The sequence below is a fragment of the Candoia aspera genome, chromosome 3 (assembly GCF_035149785.1).
Source record: "Candoia aspera isolate rCanAsp1 chromosome 3, rCanAsp1.hap2, whole genome shotgun sequence".
Lineage (NCBI taxonomy): Eukaryota > Metazoa > Chordata > Lepidosauria > Squamata > Boidae > Candoia > Candoia aspera.
In genome coordinates, this window is record NC_086155.1 from 4,211,914 (window position 1) to 4,237,482 (window position 25,569).

General features: G+C 45.5%; 1 protein-coding gene across 2 annotated transcripts; it reads right to left on the reverse strand.

Moving 5' to 3' along the window:
• Positions 1 to 7,843: 7,843 nt before the first annotated feature.
• On the reverse strand, positions 7,844 to 25,106 carry GMEB2 (glucocorticoid modulatory element binding protein 2). 2 transcript variants are annotated; one of them, XM_063296871.1, is made up of 9 exons: positions 24,562 to 25,106; positions 17,807 to 17,904; positions 16,683 to 16,810; positions 16,352 to 16,455; positions 15,916 to 16,073; positions 14,142 to 14,213; positions 12,320 to 12,457; positions 11,022 to 11,144; positions 7,844 to 9,598 (listed from the first exon to the last, which is right to left on the reverse strand). In XM_063296871.1, the coding sequence occupies exons 1-9, from the start codon at positions 24,693 to 24,695 to the stop codon at positions 8,955 to 8,957; spliced, it is 1,599 nt and encodes a 532-aa protein (XP_063152941.1). In that variant the 5' UTR covers positions 24,696 to 25,106; the 3' UTR covers positions 7,844 to 8,954. The 2 variants fall into 2 exon arrangements, with proteins under 2 accessions (XP_063152941.1, XP_063152942.1); XM_063296872.1 differs by lacking the exon at positions 24,562 to 25,106 and having other exon boundaries at positions 16,683 to 16,805.
• Between the last annotated feature and the right edge of the window lie 463 nt (positions 25,107 to 25,569).

A 25,569-nucleotide genomic window follows, 5' to 3' on the forward strand; every position in this document is an offset into this window, starting at 1 on the left:
TTGATGCTTCTGATTTTTCTATTGGAGCTATTTTGTTGCAGAAGGATTCTGCTGGGCTTTTAAAGCCTTGTGCCTATCTCTCCCGTAAGTTTTCTGAAACGGAGAGATGCTGGCATGTTTGGGAAAAGGAGGCTTTTGCGGTTAAAGCTGCTTTAGAAGGTTGGCGTCACCTTTTGGAGGGGGCTACCTCCCCTTTTGAGGTTTGAACGGATCACCGCAACCTAGAGGCGCTCTGCACGCCCAGGCATCTCAGCCCAAAACAGATATGCTGGGCTCAGTTTTTTAGCCGTTTTAATTTTCAACTTAAGTTTATCCCGGGCAAGAAGAATTTTTTGGCTGATGCACTTTCCCACTTGCCACAGGACGCGGAGCCTATCTCCGATGTTATTGGGACTGTGCTTACAGAGCCACAATTGGGTTTGGTCGCTGTCACCTGGAGCTGCGCTCGGGGGCAGCCCCCTCTCTCCTCGCAAATGGCTCCGGTGCAGCGCTCTCACACCCGCAGGCAACCGCAAATGCCTGGTGGGTTGCAGGCAAATTTTGTCTCAGCTTTGAAATCTGATCCCTGGCTTCTTGCTAACCCTGACAAGGTTTCACTTGAGCACGACCTGGCTTGGGTGGGGGGGGGCATTTATACGTGCCTGACTCTCAACGAGCTACAATACTTGCCCGTTCTCATGACAGCAAGCAAGTTTTCTTTCTGTTTGCACCTTATTCTAAATAAACCAGACCTTAAACTTAGATTTGGAGTCTGAGCCTTTTATTTGAGTAGGGCAATCGTTACATGAGCAGAAAAGTGCATGAAGGAGAAGGCAGCCTGATTGGCTGCAGAAGAGTCCAGGCACGCGAAGGATCGGGATAAAAGGCAGACACGTGAAGAGCGAGCCGCCGGAGACAACCGTTCCTACAAGCCTGCAGCTTCCGCAGAGAAGCCTTACCAGCATCGGAGACAGCGTCTGTTACCAAAGAGGGATCAGCGCCAGCGTTCTCCTCCAAAATGGACTTGAATCCTGCTCCTGCTGCTGCTACCCAGGATCTTCTCCTTGCCGAACCCAGCAATCTCAGTCTCGTGTCCAGCCACGGACCTCCGTGGTCTCCTTGTGCTTGTTCCAGGCACACTTCCTGTCCTGTTTTGAGGTTCCAGCCTGTCCAGAGTCTCAAGTCCAGCCTTGTTGTGCCTCAAGTCCGCAGTCTTCTCCCGAGTCTTTGGTGCAGCCTTGCAAAGTTCCTAGCTCACAGCTTAGTTCCAAGTCTTCAGTACAGATTCAAGGTGCCTCTGACCTCCACTCTCACCAGGATCTCCAGTCCAGTTTAGCCGCACTTTGGGTGCTCGACCTTGTTCAGGTGTTTCACGCCTATCTCGTTGTGGACCAGATTTGCAGCCTTGTCCAGGATCTGTGGTTCAGTCTTGCTGTGCCTCAAGTTTCTTGCTTAGTCCAGAGCTTCCAGCCAAGTCCAGCCTTGCTCCAAGTTCCTAGTCCAGAGTATTCAGCCTAGTCCAGGGCTTCCAGCTGAGTCCATCCTTGCTCCAAGTTCTCAGCCTTGCTCCAAGTTCCTAGTCCAGAGTATTCAGCCTAGTCCAGGGCTTCCAGCCAAGTCCAGCCTTGCTCCAAGTTCTCAGCCTTGCTCCAAGTCTTCAGTTCCAAGTAACCAGTCCAGCCCAAGTCATCGAGTCCAGAACAGTCCGGTCCTTAGAACCCAGAAGAGTTCCCCCAGCCTTGCCCAGCATTCCGGTGCCAGCCTAGTTCGATTGGTGTCCGGTTCAAGATCATTCAACTTCAGCTCCAGTAGTGTCTCTTGCTTCAGCTTCTCCCAGCCTACCAGCCTCGGTTAGAGAGTCCTGCTCCGCCATCTTGCTGCCGTCTTCTCCTGCAATCTTGCCAGATTCCTTGTTGTTGCCCAGTTGGTCTTGACTGAACTAGTTCTTTCTTGATTCTAAGGACTTATTTATTGCAAATAGTTATTTCATAGAGAGTTTTTTTGATATTTAAACTGCCTGGCTGCCTCAGTCTGATCAGGAAACTCATTTATATTCACCCAGTTGGAAAAATGTAAAAGATATAGACAAAGCTGTTGAAGCTGAGAATGAAATGGAAGTGACATCACGAGGACTTGTCCTTCTAAAACACTTAGTAAATTGTCTTCATGTAAGCAGGACATGAAGAAGAGTTGAAAGTATTACAAGACTTTGTGCTTCAATCTCACACCCTGTCCAGACAGTTTTCCTTAACATCAATCCTGAAAAAGAATTTTTGCTCAGTAGTTTGACAGTTTGAGTTACCTTTTATTTATTTATATTTATATTTATTTATTTAATTTTTATCCCGCCTTTATTATTTTTATAAATAACTCGAAGCAGTGAACGTACCTCATACTCCTTCCTCCTCCTGTTTTCCCCAGAACAACAACCCTGTGAGGTGGGTTGGGCTGAGAGAGAGGGACTGGCCCAAGGTCACCCAGCCGGCTTTCAGGCCTAAGGCAGGACTAGAACTCACAGCCTCCTGGTTCCTAGCCCGTTGCCTTAACCACTAGACCAAACTGGCTCTCTTTATTGCTGAGATTGTTAGATTAATTCAGAACCTATTTGCACTTCTATTTTAATGAGAAAAACTTTCAAATGCATCTCTTTAGCTACACCTAGTGGCTGTAAGGAAGAGAATTCCATTCACACCAAGTATTGATTTTACGAAAGCAAATCTTGCTTTCGTCTGAATTCATGAGATTGCAAATGAAACTCCTTGTACCTCAGGAAAGAAAGAATTTTCAGAGACTTGTTAGAAGAGATAAGCAGCAGTAAAGACACTGAAGAGGAAAGCAGACAGAGAAAAAGAAGGAGAGTTTCCACCCGCAGAAGGAGGTTCCAACCTTGAATTGGTATGCTAAAGGACACCTGTGTATAGAGACTAACTGAATCCAAGACGATCAAACAAAAACGGGAAGAGGAATTCAGGAATCAGGATAAGAGCTGAAAGTTAATGTGAACGCAGCCATTATGTTCAAGGTGGTCGTTGAGTGTAAAATATGAGCCAAGATTCTCCATTTAAGGTACACGTTTGGTGGTATCATTGCACCAAACACACTTGGTCAGGAGCACAAGGTAAATTTTACAAATAAATGATGTCTGTAGAAGAGGACAACAGCAGCAAGGGGTGGTGGTGGTGCTGGACTCCGTTATAATGGCGATGGGGGCACCATTGGAAGACATGAAGATCTATCTGTGTGGTTACTACAAGTCGACACTGATTTGATGGTGCATAATCAATCAATCACATGATGTCTCTGAAGAAGTATTAAAAGATAGATTAATCTCCCAACAAATGAAAGAGAAAGAGAGGGAGGGAGGGAGGGAGGAACAGCCATTTGGAACAGAGTAAAAAGAATTATGTGACTAAGTTCCACGGAAGTAGGGGAGTTATGCAAATGAGAAGCATGAAAAGTATGCTGGGTGGCATGATGAAGGGGCTTCGGATGAGAAAAAATGCATATAACAGAATGCTGAGAGAAATATAATATATAATGCGTTGGCATTTGATTGTTTTGCAAGGACCAAGCCACTGTGTTACTATGGTAACAAATCACTCTGGCAGGGTGAACAGGTCAAACTTAAGTATCCTCAGTGTTGGGTGTGAAAAGAATGACCATATAAGGAAATTGCCTGGAAGGAATTTGCCTGGGCTTGTTATTAGTTTCAGTTTCCTTTCTACCTGCCTCTCCCCCCAGTCCTCTCTGAGTGCATGTGAATGCATAAGCCTGTAAATATGTTTATGTAAGAAGCTTTCTGTAAATATATTTATTTTTATAGAAATGCCTGTTTTTTCTGACCTCTCGGACCAAACGCTTTTCAGCAATCTCTAACATAATAGATATTATGGAGAGGAAAAGATGGTTACAAAAATATGTTCAATAAGAGCAAGGAACAAGGCAGAGCACACTTAATGGAATTTTTTCAAAAAACTGGGCCCGATAATGGAAGAATACCATTACAGTATCGTTCCCCTCTATGAGAGCAAATGCTAAAACCACAGGGGGATTCATTTGGGTCTGGGAAGATATTTCTGGAAAGCTGGAAGTGTAGAAGTACTATCTTAACGACAACGGTACTTTCCATCACTAAATGACAAGGATGTAAAGCATGTCATCGCATGATCGTGCTGCTTAGCAATGGCAGTTCTGGCACTTCTGGTTGCTGTCATTAAGTGAATCCTGCAACATTGTTAAGTGCGACATCGCATGGTCTCCATTTGCAACGTCCTGCAGGCTTCCCCCTTGACTTTTGCTTGTTGGAAGCCGGCAGTGAAGGTCACGAATGGCGATCGTGTGACCATGGGATGCTGCAACGGTGTCATTGTGAGCCAGTCCCCAAGTGTCTAGATTGCGATCACGTGACCCTGGGGATGCTGCAATGGCCAGAACTACAAGGACCATCATAAGTGCCACTCGTTCAGTGCCATCATAAGTTTGAACAGTTGCTGTACAAGTGGCCGTTAAGCGAGGACTACCTGTAATGAGCAAAATTTGGGTAGTGTGGCACCGAGTGGTAGGTGGCAGTATTGCAACCAAAACCCTCCCCACGACTCGGGTTCGATCCCAGCGGAAGCTGGATTCTCTCTCGGGTGGCCAGCTCAGGTCGACGCAGCCTTCCAACCTCCCGAGGTTGGTCAAATGAGCACCCGGCTTGCTGGGGAAGGTGATGGCCGGGGAAGGCAATGGCAAACCACCCCGCTAGAGTCTGCCAAGAAAACATTGTGAAAGTGGTGTCCCCCCAAAGGGTCAGACATGACTTGGTGCTCGCACAGGGGACCTTTCACCTTTCACATAGCTTTACATCAGGTAGGAGCTGCAGAGAGCAGAGTTTGAGAATGGTATGAAAGTGAAAAATTTTATTGTGGTTTTGTTGATTTAACAAAAGTACATGATAAAGCACAATAAATGGTTTGAAATGTGGCATAGTTTGGATGAGCATGGAATCACAGGTTGGTTGCCACATAAAAGCAGTGGATGGTGGAAATAAACCATATATGAGAATAAAGGGCGTCATTAGCTGATGCTCTGACGTCTTCCCTCGGCTGAAGATCTATATATAAGCAACCCTTGTGCAGATGGTTGAGGTCTGTATTCACCTGAAAGGTGAACGTACCTGCACTTTTGTATGCTGATAATGTTACGTTGTTGACAGAGGACCCAAAAGATTTGTAGTTAGATTCACGATGCAGTGAGAAGTATGGATCTGAAAATCAATGCAACAAAGACCCAGGTATTTGTATTGGATAGGGAAAATGGAGTATAGGATTGCAAATTACACATAAAGGTCAAGAAATACAAATCCGTTGAACACCTTGGGAGAATGTTTATTAAATGTGCAAATGCTGATAGAAATGTAATGGGAAGATGTGGCCTTTTGTGAGGAATGAGTGTTTGTTGACAGAGGTGAAAAAGACCCATAATAGCAAGGGAGGAGCAGTTAGGACTGTGGTTACTCCAGCACAGGATGCCACAGGGCTGTCATGCCCCTGCTTCTCCTTAACACCTGTACGAGGCCACTGGGAGAGACCATCTTTCAGTTTCAGATGAGGTATCATCAGTATGTGGTTGATATCCAGCTTTACATTACCCCAGAACACGCTGGAGATCCTTGCAAAACCTAACTCCATTTTTGGAGGCTGCGAAGGTCTGGACAGGTGGAAAGGAGTCTTAAGATTAGCCACAGCAGGATGGTGTTTGTCCAGAACAGTTGACTGGTGAGTGGGCAGCCGTATAGGTTGAAAAACAAACAACAGGTAGTCCTCGACTTACAACCACAATTGGGACCGGAATTTCCATCATACATCGTCGTGGTCGTAAGCCAAGTCACCATGTGACCGGACCAGATTTTATGACCATTTTTATGGCAGTCGTTAAGCGAGTCCAACTTCCCCAATGGGCGTTTTTTGCTGGAAAATGGCAAAAACCACAGGACATAAATGTGAGCTGGCTGCCAAGCACCTGAAATGTGATGTGACCGTGGGGTGCTGGTGTGACATTTTGCGATGCTCAGAAGTGCTTTACAGGCCATAAAGCACCCATTCCAAGGCTGTTGTAACTTCGGGCTGCCATTAAATGAACTGTTGTAAGTCGAGGACTACCTGTATCTTACCACAGACGTGGCCCCAGCAATAGCTCTACCTAGTGTCACCTCCCTTGAAGAAACAGGCCTGCAGCATAGAGGTTCTACTGGATTCTTGGCTCCTGATGGAACAGCAGGTGGAAATCTTGACTGGGAGGCTTCATCCACCTTGGTCTGCTGGGCCAATTGTGACCCTGTGTGTCAGCCGTTTGAGGCAGGCCAGGTCAGGGAACAGACAACCCAAGGACTACTGGAACTCTATTTCTTTGGTGCAGGGTATAACAACTGAATCAAGGCGGGATTATCTTGAGTTTCTCTCTCACCACCTCTACCTCCCAAGGACAAAGCTGACATCTAGTTAACAGTCCTTGCATTCCATCTTCACTTTTCAAGGTTATCTCCCTACCCCTCTACCCTATCTGAACCGACCACAATAGTTTATCACACAGTCACCACCACTTGTTTATTGTTACCCACTCTACATGGAGCTGCCTTTGAAAAAAATGAAAACAATTGGTATAAAATGGCACCACCAGAATCCTGGGAGGCTACGCGTTGCTATCATACCTATTCTCTGGTCACTTTGTTGGATGCCAGGTTTCTGAGCCCAATTTGAAGTCCTGACTTTGACCTGCCCAATCCTACGTGGTTTGGCTCCAAGGCGCCTCAGAGACCATCCTAAGTTTATCGATTGATCAATCGAACAAATTTATATGCTGCCCATCTCACTATGCAAGTTGACTCTTCCCAGTCCATGCGTGTGAGCATGGAAGCAAGATCTCACGCCCTGTCCTCGGTGCAGCCCCTTTGGTCACAGCTCCCATGTTTGGAACACTCACCTGCCCTGATTATTTCACAAGGCAGTGAAGACCATATTGGGTATTTCTTGGATGGCTTCCTGGATTTTGTTGACTTACAGGCTGGCCACCCTGTTTTTGTTATTGAGTGCTGAGATTTGGTTTGAACTGATTGATTTCTCTATTTTTAATCTTATTCTTATAAACTACCTGGAGTTGGGCAGTATATAAATATTGCAGAATAAATATAGTAAAATAAATAGATGAAAACAATGGAAGTGGAGGGCAGCGGCGACGGAGCACTTAAGAAGTGTGTAGTGAAAGAAGGAATGGCTTTGGAATATAGGTGAATTTAATACAAACATGAGAGACCAGTATGGGGGGGAAAAACTAGATTGAGGTGGTTTCGTCCTATGAGAATGAGGATCAAATCACAACACAAATATATGTAGAGTGAATGGGTAGAGGGGAAGGGGAAGATCGAGAAAGCTGTGGCCAGCTGGCATCGATGACATCCTCCGGAGGCTTAAAGAACCAAACGCAATCAATGAAATGGTGCATGGATGTGACAGAAGTAATCATAATGGAGAGAGAGAGTGAATGTGGTTGGTATAAACTAGATTCAGCTACATTTCCTTTTCTTTCCTTATTCCATGCCTCTAATTTCTTTGGCTTTTTCCTTCTTTCTCTGTTTTGCATGATGTTGCTTAACCCCAAAAGCAATAGGATGGTGGGTATGCGCTACATGCATGTATATGAATTTGAAGATGTTGGCCTAATATATCCAGAAGACCATAAGCTATACACAGTGGGTCACAAACCACCAATCTTCAATGTGGCTTGGAGAAGAAACCCTGACAAACACAGTGGAGCTCAAGTAAACGAGCTTAAGATCCCCAAACCATTGTGCATGCAGTAAGACAACCCACAAGAACAGGGCAAGCTTTGGAAACAAATTTTAATGTTACCCAAGAGACTTGATTTCACTGCTTTCGATAGGCCAACTCACACTGCAAGAATCCAAGCCCTTGTAGCTTCTGACAGGTGATTCCTCTCCCAAGGACCCCTCCTTTTTAAATCCTGGTATCAAGTCCCACGAGTCAGCTGGAACAATCAGGAGCTCCCATTCACCCTTCTTTTCGGCAAAATACGCTTTTCCAGCCTAAGTGCTGATGCCGGGGGACAAGGCTTGGCAGCTGCAGGGGACAGGCCAGGCGGGGCTGAACCAGCCCTCCGCTGAGCCAGCGGGAACTTGGGCAGTCCACCTTCAGCAGCTTTGCCAGGTCTTCCTCTTAAATTCCCCGGGGCTGAGATGCAAGCTGGAAGCTCGACAAATGGATGCTGGAAGTTGAGAATGTGGATGACCTGGGTCTGCCCACCACCAAACCACGACAGGAGCCACACTGTCCCCCTTCCAAGCCTTACCCTCCCACACAGGACTTTCCTGTCTTTAAGCTGCTGCTCCCCATCCCTGCGACTTTGGCAAACTGAAGGGGACTCCGTACACATTTCGCCCGAGTGCGGATGCCAGACTCCCTCTCCCCTCCTCCTTTCCGGCAGAGAAACAGTCTATCAGCCACGCAACGGAAGACGCAGGCAACCGTCTGAACCAGAATCCCTCTTCTGCCTGCCCTGAAATTTTTAAACTATTCCTGTCTAGCTGCCTGATCCTTTGGCTTTCCTGGTCCCGCTCATCGTTTTATTCTCAGAAACCCATCTCGGCTGCCTCAGTTTTTCTACGTGCTCCTTGATCCACCGGAGCTGGCTAGAGATGGGACAGTGCTTACAACAAGCTGTGGGTGGAGAGATTACAGCCTTTAATGGTTCCAAGGGAGCAGATGTCTTTTTCCTGCCCCTTCAGTGGCGTTCTCCCTTCCTCTTCTCTCTTTCCCTCTCTGCCTTCCTCCACTTTATCATTTCAGCCTCACTATCCTGCCATCAGCCGATCCGTTTTCTCTCTCTTTTCCCAGCACCCTCTTCTTCGTCATCTTCTCACCCGAGGGATGGGCACGTAAGCCCGGAGCACTCCCAGAAAACGGGCCAATGTCCGCATTTCATTTTTGCTGAGGCTCATCTGCTACAGTAGTGACCTCGATGGTTGTGTGCTCCTCTGCCACTGAGGCACCTTCAACCACGCTGGACGGCACTGCCACGATAGTGCTCCCCCCGGGAGACATCTGCGTCACATTCTGGATGGCCGTGCCCAGTCCTGGCAGGGTGAGCAGCTGGAAAGGGCTCACCACTTTCACCACGGTGCTGCTGTCCTGGATGGCCGCCGTGCTCAAGACAGTGAGGTTGGGGGCGTCCGGGTGGATTTCGACCGTGCTGGGAAAAGCGGAACCTGCCGAGGCCAAGATCGTGTATCCGCCCAGCAGTGGGGAGGCCGGAGAGCTGGCCGTTACCTGCGCGGTGGCCTTTCCGAGAGCAGATGCCGGGAGAGCAGAGACCACTTTGCCGATGGGCAGGCCGGCCAGCTGGGTGATCGGCATCCCTGGAGCCAGCGCGATCTGTGCCGACTGAGTCAGGACTTGGGAGGTGATGGCGGGGGGCCCCGACGTGGCCCGGGTCAGCCGAGGGCGCTTCAGAGGGGAGGGGATGGAAATGGGCGTCAAGGTCATCAGCACGTTGTTGAGGTGCTGGGATTTGTGCTTCAGCTCCTTCGCTCTCTTGCGATGCTCGTCACACTGCTGCTCCAGAGCTGGGGAGGGAAAGGCAGAACGGGAGGGGGAGAACACCATGAATGCCATGGCTACCGAGCAGGACCCCGGCAGAGTCAAAAGGCTCGCCTAGGCCAGACTTGGCCTCCTCCCCTTACACCGCATAGCATCTAAGAGCTGGGGGTCACTAGTCATTTGAAAATAGTGCACACAAGGGCCTTGGTGTGAGAAAGAACATCAGCCGAGTATCAAGCTTGTTGACATCCTGTCTGCAGCACCGATTACCTAGGACTGGAAACTGAAGAAGGCAGGGCTGCCTCTCCTGTTAGGACAGAAATGTCTGGGCTTGACAGATTAGTAAAAAAACGTAAGCAAGAGTCAAGTCTGTCTCCAAGCCGGGGCTTCTACCAATCTCGCCGGGAGTTGGACAGTGTAAAACTCTAACAGATATCCCTGCCCGTGGAATTTGCCTATTCATTCCATTTGTATCCCACTGTTAATCAAGAGGGGATTGTTTCCCACCGTTCACTGTGTCCCGACAACAATCCAGTGAGACAGATGTATAACTATTATTTGTAGAGTTGTCAGATACAGTTACAGGTATAATTTCTAACTATTGCTTGTGACTCTGCCATCTGGAATTACTTTCTTCTCAAAGCAGCTTACAGATCATACCGGCTGCTGTAAAAAAGTACGTTAAGACGCAATGAAAGAAAAAAGGAAGAAACTCCTAGGACCCTCCCACAGGGTGCTTGGCAGTGATGGCCCTGCCCAGGATGGGGAGGGAAGTCTGGCTGAGACACGTCTGGGATGTCCGCCCCTGCTTTCTGCCCCCCTCCGAAGGACCCTCACTGGGGCAGCCTCATGAGGCTGGGAGGGGAAAGTGTCCAGTTGCATCCCGAGGTGGCCGTTTTCCTCTCCCACAGAATTAAGTGGGGAAATGGTGATGAGCCCCAGGTCACAGAGACCTTCAGGGAACAGAGAAAGGAATCTGGTCCGCTCAACGCTGACCACTGAATCACAGGGTCATAATCAAGTCCAAAGTCCTATTCTGGGCATTCTGACAGGCAGGGGTGCACCCTCCACTTAAACAGATCCAATGATGGGGAGCCCACCACCTCTCTGGTCACTGGTTTCACACCACGCTAATATGAGCCTTTTTCCTAACAGTGAGGATCTGCCTTCCTGGAACTTGACTCCATTATTTCATGTCCCGCCTCCTGGGGTGTTAAGAGGTTAGGTCTTGTCCTTCTGCGTGGTATCTTGTACCACACCTTCTCCCAGACACTTTTTGCTCAAGGCTAAACTTCCCCCATTCCTTTATTTATCCCCCTTAGAACTTGTAGTTCCAGTCCCCTGATTACCTTTCTTTCCTTCCTCTAAGCCCACTGCGAAGGGCGATGCCTTCTTCATAGGTACCTTACCAGGCAACAGGAATAGAGAAACAGGGCCGGGAGACAGTACCTGCTAAGTCGCGCGTATACTGCTTTCGGGAACGGTCCATTTGGCACTTGTGGCTGGCCAAAACTTTCTTCACTAGGTCTAGCATACCAAAGTTTTGGACTGTGTTGTTGAGCAAGATGGCATCTAAAATAAATACAGGATTAAAGAGCAAAATGTCCTAATGGCCAACAGAAAGCATTTTACACACGCACATCCACAAACCCATCCATGTGTCTTATTTGTAGTGGGGCGAGGAAAGGAAAATACAGGAATTTTCATTGACCAAGCCCCAAACCTCCAGTTCCTCATTCCCTACATTTGCTCTTAGATTTTAAGCTCTCTGAAGCAGGAAAGTGAAATAACTCTTTTACTTTTCATACTCTAAAAAGCATGAGATATATCAAAGACAGTGTAAACAGAACACTGTGGTAATGCAGTTATGGTTTTTAACAATTGTTGCACAGTAAGGAACGACCATACAATAAAACTAGAAGTTGATTTCCGTATCACACAGTTATATTTTATGATCCACTTTCAGTGATCTCTTATATGGAACTCATTTTTCTTATTTTTTAAAAAATTATTATTAAATTTAGCCACCGCCCATCTCCCCTCAAAGGGGGGACTCTGGGCGGTTTACAACAACAACAACAAAACATTAAAATATTCTAATAAATAGAAATACAAATATGAGATAGACATAAATACAATATATTTATGTATTAGGATCATATATGCTGATCCTAAACATTTTGCATTACGATTCCGTGCTCAGAATAAGTTGTGCTAATTATACACATCTGCAATACTAGATCTACCATTCTGACAACCTAAACACAGGGTTTGCAAAAAAAGTAAGAGCTCTGTTAGCAAATGTCTGCAGACAAGGCCAAAAACAAAGGAGATGGAGCCACTGTGTACAGCGGGACTCCGGCAGGAAAAGGACAGGACACTGTAGAGATCACTGAGATTCCTTAACGTGATCCACAGAAGCCATTCATGTCCAGGATGCCCTCTGACTCCCGGATGTTTAACAGATAGGGCTCTTATCGTTCTAAGGAACCATGAGAACTAGAAACTTGTTTTATTTTAAGTGAAAGCTGAGAATATCAGGACACTGATATTGACAGGGGATACCAAGAACAGATTCCACACCCAAAGCCCTAAGTCCATAGCCTACTTGTGGTTGCTGGCCCCCTAATGCAATCACCATGAGCTTTAATTCACTCTTATTCTCAGAAGACACACAAGCAAATAAGTTTTAAGAAACTGTAAGTAATTTGATTGCAAGGTAAATCATTGTAATATCCAGTTCTTACCACTGAGCTGTAAGGGGAGGTCCTGAATTCTTTGCTGCAGGCCTTTCATGGCTTCCATTAGTTCCATGCTGAACTCCTGGACCACTTCTTCTAGCAACCCTGCGTCTTTCAGACCTTGCCAAAAGGTAAAGGTATCATCTGAAGAAAAAGGAGAGGAGGGTTTCTCAACCAGGGTTCCACGAGAGGTCACCGGGGAGTCCCTGGGAGATTACGATATATTTAAAAAATTGTTTCCAATTCAGGCAACTTCACACGAAAGAGGTAAGTTTCATTCTTGATTGATTGATTGACTGATTTACAAAATTATTTCAAATTTGGGCAACTTCACATTAAAGAGCTAAGTTTTATTCTTTATTTCTAGTTTAAGAACACTGTTCATGCATTTATATAGGCCTACCCATGAAACGAATATAATAATTTGGTAACATCTGGCCTATGTTTGAGCCTGAATGTGCAGGGGTTCCCCGAGGCCTGAAAAATATTTCAGGGGTTCCTCCAGGGTCAAAAGGTTGAGAGAGGCTGAAGTAGAGACTCCTTGGCAACGGGAACGGTGGCTGAGGGAACCCAAGGGACTGCCTGCTGATAGACCCCATAATCCAATTCCTGAAATGGCACATTCCAGGACTGCATTTTGCCACTGGTAGGGTTTCATACAAAAGGGGTCAACTTGTAAGGAACCATCATCCACCGGTGCAAGAATTAGGGAGCTTTAAGAGATGCAATCTATCCCATTCACAAAAAAAAAAGTACTTCAAAACATGACTTTTCTTATCTTACCATCAGCGAGTCAAAGGCAAGAAGTAGCTACCAGGAACAGAGCAGATCAGTGGAATGCTGCCCAAAATGCTGGAAGGATGAAGTGCCAGTGGGCACAGCCACCCCTCTGGGATCCTTCCTGGGATGATGAAACCCCAACATTCCCCTCGGTGCTGATTTTGCCACTGAGAATTCCAGGATGTCTCCTACCAGAGATGGGCAAGTATCTGCCTCTGATGGAGTTTCAGATGCCAATCTCCTTCCTGGAGGGGAAGGAGCCAAGGAAAAGCAGCATCTGCCGTGCCAGTGTCTCAATGGGACTGGCTTCTAAAAAGTCGGGGGGGGGGGGCACCCTGGCTGGCATGTTCAGGATGGGTGTTTTCATGTTTCAGGATGAATGAGGGAAAGGATGGCTCCTGCCGAGCCAACAGAAAATATGGTATCTGAGGCCACAGGGCGCCTGCGTGTACCTCCCTTGGCATTTGGTAACCGCCCTGAGTTTCTTCCGACAACAATAAATAAATGGGAAACCAGATGCTGCAAACAAAGAGACCGCCTCTGGCACCGTTATTATTAAAAGAACGTTTCTGGGCTCCAGATAAATCAGAGGCATCCTTAGAAAAGGAAAAGGGAAGGAAATGCCAGAGCTGTGGACTAAACCGAGAAGCTGAAAAACATCCCGACAGAAGGCCACGGCAAATCATTTCCATATCGCTGCTACAAAGGCTACGTGGACGCATCCCCTCCGAGACCCGACTTTTAAGACAGGTTAGTAGGCCGAGTCCTCAGGAGTAAAAGAGCGGCAAGGTGCCGTCACCTAAACCACTGACCCCCCCACCCCAATTCCCCCGATATCAGCATCTCTTCAGTACTCGGACAGGAGTCTCTTTCCATCCCACCTAGATGTGCCAAAGATTTGACCCCGGAACTTGCCGCAAGGGCTCTTCCACCGACCTGGGGCTCTGCATAGAGAAAGGCAACGCCGCTGCCAACATATCTGCGTCTTTTTCCTTCCCTTCAAAGCCTCTCAGGCTGTGCCCCAAAGACCAGGCCTTGCGAGCCTCACCTCCAATAGCAGTGGTCCACTCAGTGGCATCCTCACAGGTTTCTATGGTGATTGTGGCAGGAGATCCATTGACTGCAATTAAAGTCCAGCAACAATGGTCATTTGTCCTTGCAAGAATCTTAACCCTTTCACTCCTATAAAAAAACATTCTCAATTTTCCTTTCATTTGCTGGTGCAGCTGGAGAAAAATCAGAAAGCCTTGTTCTCCCCCAAACATTTCTAAAAGCAGGACTAACGTGCTCAAAAGTTTTGGTGTTACGCCTGCAGGAACATTTTGAAAAAGATTTGGAAGAAGTGCTTTGGACCTCATAGGAACGTGCTACCTCTCTGCTGTTCTTTACAGTAGCTTGTCTTTTTCAAGCTTCCATGTGACTCCGAAAAAGAGACACCACTGCTTTAAAAATCAAATTAGCTTTCGCAAGTCAACTCCTTAAAGCAGTGCGACCTCTCTTTTCAGGCCACTGTAGAAGCGTGAAAAACATTGGGCTGCTTTAATAAATAGTAGGGAGATGCTCCCTGCATACGTGGTCCAAATCATTTCCTCCAAATCAGTTTCAGAAATTGCACAGCTGTATTGTTTCATGTTAACGTGGAATATTAAGCTGTGATTTATTACAATATGATTCCAATGCATCATCACCCCAAGCTACGCTGAAAGATCCTGACCACTGGTAGTCCTTGCTTAATGACCACAAGTGGGACCGGAATTTTGGTCGCTAAGTGAAGCTGTCATTAAGCGAATCCAACCCAATTTTATGACCTTTTTTGTGGCAGTCATTAAGCCATGGCCGTTAAGCGAATCATGTGGTCGTTAAGCAAACTGCATGGTTCCCCATTGATTTTGCTTGCCAGAAGCTGGCTGGGAAGGTACAAATGGCGATCATGTGACCATAGGACGCTGAGACGGTCATAAATGCGAACCTTTTGCCAAGTGCCCAAATCATGATCATGTGACCACGAGGGGATTGCTGAAACGGTCGTAAGTGTGAGGACTGGTTGCAAGTAGGTTTTTCAAGCACCGTCACTAAACAAATGGTTGTTAAGCGAGGACTACCTGTAGACTCATGGAAATCTTGCTGCCTTTGAAACTTTCATCTTTGAGAAATTGTAAATAATTCAGAGAAGAAACCTTAAATGAAAATATACAAATGATTTAGGCAATTATCAACTGCCAGATCTGGAAGAAAGCCCAGTTAAAAGGGCATTGAACTGTCATGGAGGAAGATACAAAGTAGCCAAAATTAAAGCTTACGGAAAGAGAACAAAGCCTCCTAAAGTTTCTTGGGTTAATCTTTTACCCACCTAATGAATGAAAAAGCTGTTAAAGGCTCTGAAAAACTAGCTGGAGTGCTCAGCACACTCCTACTTCCCCTTTATCTCCTGCTTGGGATGTGAGTTAACCTAAAGCCACAGCATGTTTGAAGTGCCCACAACCATGGCTGAGGAAGGAAATCGGTTAAAGTCAAGAGTGTTTGAGGGCACCAGCTGGCACTGCTTTAGGAGGGCTTGGGAAGGGTTCAGACAGGTGAAAACCACAGCTGCTGACTGCCCAGCACGCCCTCAAAGCTGCAGGAGGCAGACAGATCTGACAGGTGTTTCTGGTGCTAGTGATAGAATATCTACAGATATTTTAAACACTTTGGGAGGAAAAGAACTCAACTATTTATTTTTTAAAACAGTGAATTCCTGGTGGAAATCAGAACTGCCATTCCAGTGCCTCAGCTGTGGTCCTTCCTTTCTTTCCCCTATTCTTGGGTTTTACTTGCCTACATACCATCCGCAGAGGCCGGAGTGAGAGGAATGTACTCCGTTGACGCCTGGCTGCTGAGAGAGACTCTGGCTCCAGTCAGGTCGATTTTGGTGCTGCGGCAGGTATTCGAGCAGACTTTTGTGTGCTCGTAGAAATCCAGCTTGCCTGAATCCATGATTTTCCTAAAAGGGGGTGTGAACAGCTATGTGAGCAATGTGAAAAAGCAAGATAATGAAAACTCACAGGAGGCAAACTTCCACGCCTTGGCTGCAGCCTGCTCGTAAGCGGAAGCTGCATCCGAGCCCTTCCGAACGGAGATCTCTTTCAGGCTGCTAACAGGGGACACGGGGCAGGGCCGGCGAATCCTGCTTCCTTCGGGCACAAGATTGGATATGGACACTCCAAGGCCTAGATTACTGCTTCCTTCTGCATACGCACACCCACTCAAGCAGCCATTTACCTCAGCATGACCCCGTTCATTCGGATTGCCCTCTTCCAGTCCTTCAAGGTAGACTTGCCCGCCAAATGGACAAATTCCTTAGGGCTTATCAAATGATTGTCGTACTGCAGAGAGGAGAGAGGAAGGATGTAGCACGAAGAGGGAAGGCAACAAAGTCACGTAATGTGGTCCAAATACCCCTTGCCTGCTGCTAAGCAACACGGCAACCGCCCATCCATTTTTCGTTGCCCGAATGGGTTGTGTTCCGATTTTGCACAACGGTCCGTGAGAGTGGAGCGAATGAAGACACCCAGCCCTGTTTTGCTTTCTATGCTTTTAAGAACCATCTCACCTGCACGCATTTCACATTGATGCCAGGGCAAACAAACTTCCGCCATATGAGGTTGGCTTTGCTGTCACCACATGTGATGGGATACACCACCTCAGCTTCCACACACTCATCTCCTTCGGCCATCTTCACTTCAAGGTTAGGCAACAAAAGGATTTTTTTAATTAAAAAAAAGATTACACAACCGCAGTTTGCTAATTATGATGATGTTTCAGTTTAAAGCACTCAAAACAGAACAAAAGCTAGGCAGGCTGAAAAGGTATTATCCGCACCCCTAGATTAACTGTTACCGTAAAACGGAAAGCAAGACTATTGCTCTGCTGGTAAATAAATGTAAATATAAAAATATATTATTTACGTAGCTTGACCGATATATAGGATGCAAGAAAGCGTGGTAGTAAGCTTAAAGAGGCACCTGTTGTCCTACCATGGATGATTTTGAAAATAAAGTAGGAAGGAGATAAGCTATCTTAAGACACAAATGAAACAAACAAACAGATGGAGCTTTGAACTATCCCCTTGCACTAACAGTTCAGCGGTTAGCGTGTTGCTCCAATACAGGCTGAGGGAGCTCAAATGTGGGCCCCAGAACGTGGCGGGCAACTTTGGGCCACCAGCTCCCAGGAATTGTTGTGGGGATAAAATCTGGGAAAGGCTGCCTTGAGCTTTCAGAGAAAGGATGGCCTATATGATGACAAGAGAAATATAAATAAATAAGATCTAACTCGGCAACCAGAATAACAATAGGTGCAATCTTTTAGGACGGTGTTTCTCAACCTTGGCGGCTTGAAGATGTGTGGACTTCAACTCCCAGAATTCCTGGCTGGGGAATTCTGGGAGTTGAAGTCCACACATCTTCAAGCCGCCAAGGTTGAGAAACACTGTTTTAGGACCTAGCATTCATTGTATGCCCAGGAAGGTTTGTGGAAGTGCCCAGCATTTACTGCACAAGACTAATGCTCTCTCTTCCTGGTGTCTTCAAATATGCTGAGATTACCCAACCCACTGGGCATTCTGAGCGCTGTAACTAAAACCTTCCCCCTCACAGCCAGTTTGGGAGGATACTAATATCCTGCTGCGGATGACTGCAATACAAAAGAACCCCTGCTTGGCCATTCACCACTTACCTAAAAGGGCTTCTTTCAAATGTGCAGAGGCTGTAAAAGCTGCAGCTGCTGCAGCAGCTGCATTTTCTGTCTCCAGGGTGTCTTCATTGAGGTCACTCCTTGTCAGAGAGACAGGCACAAACAGTGAAGAAATAGTATTAGCAAAGGTGCTCGTTTTATCCATTTCCTTCTAGAAAATTACTTCTCGCCTCTCTAAACTATTAGTACCTAGAAATCTGAGGAAATATGCACACAGGCCTTTCAGCACATATTCCCATCTTTTTATAAGAATTTTATTAAGTTTCAAGCAAGGATAAAAGCTAAAGAAAAACAAAAAACTACAAAGAAAGAAGAGAAAAAACTAAAAAAAGTGTGGAAACACAAGAGAAATTTTTTTCGAAGTTACAAAAAGAGGTGACTTTCGACTTTTAACTGCAAGGATATACAAAAATTTCCATAATCAATCCCTTAGTAAAGGTAAAGGTTTCCCTTGACGTAAAGTCCAGTCGTGTCCGACTCTAGGGGGCGGTGCTCATCTCCGTTTCAAAGCCTTGGAGCCGGCGTTGTCATAGACACTTCCGGGTCATGTGGCCAGCATGACTCACGGAACGCCGTTACCTTCCCGCCGAAGCGGTACCAATTAATCTACTCACATTTGCATGTTTTCGAACTGCTTGGTGTGCAGAAGCTGGGACGAGCAACGGGAGCTCACCCCGCCGCGCGGTTTCGAACCGCCGACCTTCTGATCGACAGCTCAGCGGTTTAACCCGCAGCGCCACCACGTCCCTTGTAATCAATCCCTTACTCTGTATTAAACAAAAATCACATTATTTCTATAAATCATTCCATTGGCACATTGTAAAAATCACTAAATACAGTTACTCCCTCCCCTTATATTAAAAGATACACACACACACACCTCCTAATCAACTTCCCCTCAAAAGATAACATTTATTTAATTATTTCCTTCCTACTATTATTCTATACATTTCTGTCTACTATAATAAAGATCAAACTAAAAAACATATACATCGTCTGCCATTGTACTTGATAATACAACAATTTTAATAATCTTCCACCCATACTTTAGAGGTAGTCATGTGTTTAAAAAGTGTTTAGATAAGACTAGTGGTGCCCAAACATGGATGCGGGTGTGCATTCAAATCCCAGGCTGCCACAGATAACAATAACATGTGCACATGTCCAGATGCACGTATGATAACAAGTGTCATCCAATCATTAAAATCCCTCCGTACTTCCAGAAGTGGCAGCGTGAAAAGGAAGACAGTGAAGAAGGGGGTCTGCTGGTTATTAACTATTTTAACACTTTTATTCGCGAGCGCTACAGGGCAGAAGATATAGGCCATGGTTCTCAGGCAATATCCAAGCGTTTCATGCAGAAGATCCCAGGGTCATCCCCTGCTTTCCCAAACTAAAAGAATCTTATATGAGAGCCAATTTGGTCTCGTGGTTAAGGCGCTGGGCTAGAAAGCAGGAGGCTGTGAGTTCTAGTCCCGCCTTAGGCATGAAAGCCGGCTGGGTGACCTTGGGCCAGTCCCTCCCTCTCAGCCCAAGAGTCAATCAGGCGTGGTATGAGAGTTCTAGGCCCGCCTTAGGCATGAAAGCTGGCTGGGTGACCTTGGGCCAGTCCCTCCCTCTCAGCCCAAGAGCCAATCAGGCGTGGTATGAGAGTTCTAGGCCCGCCTTAGGCATGAAAGCTGGCTGGGTGACCTTGGGCCAGTCCCTCCCTCTCAGCCCAAGAGCCAATCAGGCGTGGTATGAGAGTTCTAGTCCCGCCTTAGGCATGAAAGCCGGCTGGGTGACCTTGGGCCAGTCCCTCCCTCTCAGCCCAAGAGCCAATCAGGCGTGGTATGAGAGTTCTAGTCCCGCCTGAGGCCTGAAAGCCGGCTGGGTGACCTTGGGCCAGTCCCTCCCTCTCAGCCCAACTCACCTCACAGGGTTGTTGTTGCGGGGAAAATAGGAGTAGGAAGGAGTATTAGGTATGGTCACCGCCTTGAGTTATTTATAAAAATAATCAAAGCGGGGTAGAAAATAAAATAAAATAAAAAAAAAAAAATCTTGGGCAGCAGTTCCAGGAAAGACATTGCTAGTATTTCTAGAAACTACGCTTCCATAATTCAGCTGCATAATTTCCAACCATTTTCAGCAAGAAACACGTGAAAACAGTGTAAGTCCTGAAACAGTCCCAATCCAATTTAACCAAGGACAGGACCACCTCCTTCAGCCCCCGCTAGAAAGGGATGGGTCTGTCGATGTCCAAGGTTGATGCAAACCGACTGATGTGCTGTGGTTGCCTCACAAACAAGGCCATTATGGCCTCCAACTTCAGCGCAGCCCCGAGTTTCCAAAAAGATAGACAGGGCTTGTACAAGCCTTTAACAACTTTGGCATATCATTTGGTGTTTCTTCCTGTTAAAAAGCAAAGAAGCCTGCCCATGGTCAGGTGTATATAAGCACCAGTACGCAGGATGCTCAGGAGCAAAATGCTCCTGGCCTCTAAAAAAGGCGCAGGCAGACAGGATAGGCAGCTGCGTCTTTCAACATCTGGCTGCATAAAGCACAGAGCCTGACATTAGCACAGAGGCATCATCTTCCCCTCAGCATCTGCTAACAGCAGATTACAGCACAATCATCCTGTATATCGAGCGTGTGGATGGCCCCGTCTCTTGGCTGTATTAACATCCATGCATTGCTCACTTGGCAGCCAGGTATATTTATTTTGTGTTTATCTTATATTTTAACTGTTTTAATTGTAATTGTTTTATGGTTTCATTGTTGCAAGCCACCCAGAGTCCCTTGCTGAGATGGGCTACAGAAATCAAATAAATGAGTAGGTATGACGCTAACTTGCTTTGCCTGCCTAAGTCACCAACTATTTCACTGGCAGGGTAACGTTGCATACAGGGGCAGCGCGGTGCACCCAGGCTGCAAGCCAGAGCTCAGGAAGACCCATTCTCACTCACACAGTCGCTAAACAGGCCTCTAACTTGCAAGAGAAAGGTGTGGTGTTTCCCATATATTTTAAGACGCTGCTAGTAAGATTAAAGCAAAATGTTTCTTTATATGTACCTTCTCAGAAATAAACCTTGCTGAACTCAGTGGTAATGTCAGTATTTTGAATACTTTATTAAGTGTGCACATTAAAGGCCGCTGGGTAAGATTCCATGGGTTGCCAGAAATGCACTTAGTCTGCCTATCTGCCCATTTGTTTTTCTTCTATATCGGAGGCTTGGGTGAAGTCAGCTGGAATTCCCAGCAAGAGCCAGAAACTTTAGAACTTCTTTGTAAAAGAGGTTAGGCTCCAACACTTTTGGTAAAGGCTGTAAAGCCTGCCTGTTAAGAAGATTTTCAGCCAAGATTTGAAATTTTAAGACCCCCAATGTTTTATATTTGTTTCTACTGTAGCAGCCAGCGGGAAAATCAGTATAAAAATGTTTAAACCAAGGGGCCAACTATCCACAGAAAGCCAGAAATCAATATTTTATATATTGATAAGCCCTACAGATTAGCTCTGTACTTCTTTCTCTTTTAGTGCCAACAGTATGGAATGCATAAAGAACTGTCAAGTGGAAGCAGAAAAGCAGGGAGCTGGGTGGATCTATTTTTCTCTCATTTTTTTGTTTCATGAGAGTGATTCACATCATTTTTTTTCTCTACAAAAGAAGTGTTAGCTTTTCAGCGTAGGAAACCAGAGGGAGGGTCATTACTCAAGACAAATCCACTTAATCCTACTATTAAACAGCTTTTTGTATGGGCTGTTTCTATGACAAAACTCATGGGTGGCAGCACAGCTGTTTTTTGCAAGGAAGTCACGTTCAGAGGTTTCTCTCCAGAGAATTCATGATGTAGACAGGGAGGAGGTGGAAGAAAATACCAGTGAAGCAGCTTCGGTTCCTAAAATTGTTTTTATCCATCACTGGGAAAACTGTTGCTATCCAAATCTGAGAAATTATGTGGAAGGAATTAAAGCAAGGAATATGTAGTGAATGACTACATATGCTGTTAGGGACTGGAATAAGGAACTTCTTCACCCGAGTTTGATAGCGTGTCTAATTTGTGTCTTTAGAGCATTCTTCAAGGGGAGACAGAACATAACCTTCCCCTGGATGTGTTCAAGAAAGCAAAACCTTGCCGTATTTCCTTCTCCCAGGCAATGACAGATTGCAATTCACACAACCTCACTTCTAAATTCTGGGGTGGCTGCCAACAGTCTTAGCTTGGCCCTGACACTAACTCTTAAACATGGAGCGTTCTTTCTCATCACAAAGGGATGTTTGTGAAACGTCAAAGCTGATCTTCTGTTCAATTTGTTTTCATTTTAGTATCAGATCCACAAAAGACGGTGCGACCTAAGGACATCACAGAAGCATGCGCTTCAATGCAGCATTATTCTCACTGGATCTCCAACAACATAATTACTTACTCCTTTTCTATACAACGTAATAGGGTCCAATAAGCCTGAAACACTGTTTTCTGCTGTAAGACCTAATGAAAGACTGGCTGAAAATTTTGGGGTCGATGGTAGGCGTTTCCCATTGTTTAGGCAAGAAGAGGATCTCCCATTTCTTATTCCAGTCAGCCTTTAAAATCTGCATATCAAATTACCTTATTCATGCAAATATTGATACGGATTCATTGTGGGCATTTTTTCTCGTTAGACCGAGTGATGATTACCAATTTAGGTGTCTCTGAAGCTGGTGGGAGAGAGGGGTGTTTCTGCGAAAGATGGGTGAAAAACATGGGGAATGTATGCCAGCAAGGTCACCTGAGGCCTGAAAAGTCATCCCAGCTGCCCAGCCAAAGCAAGCAGGCACACCTACTGGGCAGCAGCGGTACAGGATGATGCTGGAGACAGATTATCTGTCAGGATGTGGAGTCCTGCCGATGTATGGATGGGAGTTGTAGTGGTTGAGGATGCAAGCATGCTTAGATAGCAGTTAGGAACGCAGCTGAAATAGCTTAGTGAGGCAGTGCCTTAGCTTCAAGGCCAAAGGAGCTGCATTATCAGGAGCCGTTAGAAGAAGCATGCAGCTGCTAGTAGGTGGGTAGTAAGCTCACAGAAATTTAAGAGGGGCCAGGGGGCTTTTTGTATCTGTATTGCCAGGCTTTTGGGCAGATTGGTCTTTGAACTGGACCTGATCACTCTGTATTAATAAAGATTTCTTTCATATCCTGCAATGGCTTGTGCTTAAGAAATTCTGGTTTAATAACAAGGATCAGGAGTCTCACATTATCACTTTAGTGACAATGGCAAGGGCATCAATCCACTCTGTGCAGGAGAAGGCAGTGGTAAACCACTCCTGTGTTTTACCAAGAAAACCACATTTATTTATTTTATTTATTGCCATATTTCTCATACTACGATGACTCTGGGCGGTTTACAGACAATTAGAAATAGAAGAATAAAATGTCATGAAACCAATATAATATAAATATATACAAAAATACAAAAATATAAAATAAGCAACACAGAATAAATACTATAAAATTCAAGATGGGAAATAGTGATGTTATCATTGGCATGGATAGACATTGTTGGGAGATATGAAGAACCAGGCTGGGGACAGATCATCATGAAGAAAACCTATCTGGGAGGACTTTAAGAGTTACTTGATAGCACAGAATCAAAATCGAAAATGTCACTGACCTATGTGTTCTGGGAAGAAGTAACTTCATTTATTAATTTAACACAAAGTTTGCTCTTGAACTACATACCCATTACTTGGAAACTGACAGCCAGATAGCAGAATAGATTCTCCACACCATTCTTATTGCTAATTCAACATCAGAAAGGTAAATTTATGACCCTAATTACTCAGTGGATTGAAGAACTGATGTTCCTTGCAACTTATGAACAAGATGCTTACGGACAGAGATAAAGTTTGGATGATTACAAGGAAACAGTTATTACAACTAAAACTTTATATTAAATGGATGGATGGATGGATGGATGGATGGATGGATGAGACGCTATCACATACATACAATGTTGTTTGGTGTTGTTTTATTTTCTTTTTTCCTTTGGCTTCTATATTCCCCCTATTGTTCTGTTTAATTCACTAAAGGCAAAATAAACAGGCTACACAACCTTTATCTTTTATATATCTTTTATAGCTATTTTTCTGAGGATATTATCTTCCCATTGATAATCAACTATTGATGGGTCTATTTCACCTATTAATTCTAACACTTTTTTTGCAGGCATTTCTACCTTCCAGAGAAATGAATAGAAGGGGTGCATCAGCTCAGTGGTGTCCCTCGGGGGGGGGGTGTCCACCCCAGGAGCAGGCAATAAGGGGGTGCTGCCAAAGACACTAGGAGGCTAGCAGCGGACTTAGGGTTGGATTGCTGCTGCTTGTGTGCCAATCAGCTGCTTGGTGGTCAGTGGTGGCATAGCAGAGGAAAAAAATGTATGCCTTTTTCAGTTTTGATTCCCAGGGACTGACCCCTACTGTTTTCTTGGCAGCGTTTTCCAGAAGTGGTTTGCCCTGGCCTTCTTCTTCCTAGGGCCGAGAGAGAGGGACTGGCCCAAGGGCACCCAGCTGGCTCCATGCCTAAGGCGGGTCTAGAATTCACAGTCCTGGCTTCTAGTCTGATGTCTTAACCACGACACCAAACTGGCTCGCCACACTGAAGGAGGGAGGTGTTAAAAGATCACCTGCTCCGGGTGTCAAAAATGCTAGGGACACCACTGTAGCAGCTACAACCCAAAAGCTATCCACCACACAAGCTAAGTAGCTCATCTTTTTACTCACCCATGCTGGGACAAATTGGTGGTGACTAGGACAGTCTTCACTTCCTCCACACCACTGCCGTCGACCACATTATCTGGAGTTGTTACCACGACAACCTCCTCCATATGCATGCTCATGTCTTGTGTTGCCATCATCAAGAAAGCCTCTCTAGAACCTTTATCCTGTAGAAGGAAAAAAAGAGCAAAGGAGTTACCACTCTACTTATCTAGTCTGAAAGCATTTCAGCTTTTTTAATCAGGACCAGAAACCTCTTGTACAGTAATATATAATTTCCATACTATGCAAGCCATGACAACAGATGTGAGAGCATTTCTCTTCACGGTCATCAGAAATTCATTCTGAAGCTGGTACTGTCTAACTAGAGACCACAACTTCTTCAGTTTCCAGAAAACACACATTTTCTGAATATTTTAGTTATTCTTATTCCTGCATTTATATTGTACTCCTCTGCCTAGGAGTTCCCCAAGTCCCTTGATTTCTGTCAAGAAATTTCTCTACTATTAACTAGCAAGAGAAACAGGACTGGCATTTTGCACTTGGTGCAGAAAAAAAAATTAAGTCCACTTGTCTACTGCTTTTGACAAAAAAAACCCATGCATTTGTTTACAACAAACATGGGCCAAAGAGATTGGACTGATGACTATGACACAAATGACATCTGAAGACTGGTATGTGGTGCTCGTAACTATGTTCCTACGGTTTTAGCTGATGCATTTTTGCAGTTTGCAAATGCAGAAAATACATGCATAGAAGGAAATGTTTTTATTTCAAGGACCACAGGTATCTCACCTCATTTCAAAAGTCTTATTCAGTAAGGATCCTTCACAGGTAATTTCACAGGGGAAGGACAGTAACCGGATTTACACATTTTACTAAGCCATAAAATTGGCACGACTGGACTTTACTGCAATGTGTGAACCCAGCCCAAGCCACAGGAGAAATATTCTTGTAGCACCAAGCTAAAAAGGCACCTTTCAAATGGGAAAAATTGTGACTTCTAGAAGTGCT

What these genes read in the sequence shown, in the direction of transcription:
- GMEB2 (XM_063296871.1), bottom strand. Translation starts at nt 24,695, where the DNA reads ATGATGGCAACACAAGACATGAGCATGCATATGGAGGAGGTTGTCGTG. An exon ending in ACCAATTTGTCCCAGCATGG is followed by an intron (nt 17,905 to 24,561) that starts GTGAGTAAAAAG and finishes CTCTCTGACAAG; the next exon opens with GAGTGACCTCAATGAAGACA. An exon ending in CACTCCGGCCTCTGCGGATG is followed by an intron (nt 14,214 to 15,915) that starts GTATGTAGGCAA and finishes CTTTAATTGCAG; the next exon opens with TCAATGGATCTCCTGCCACA.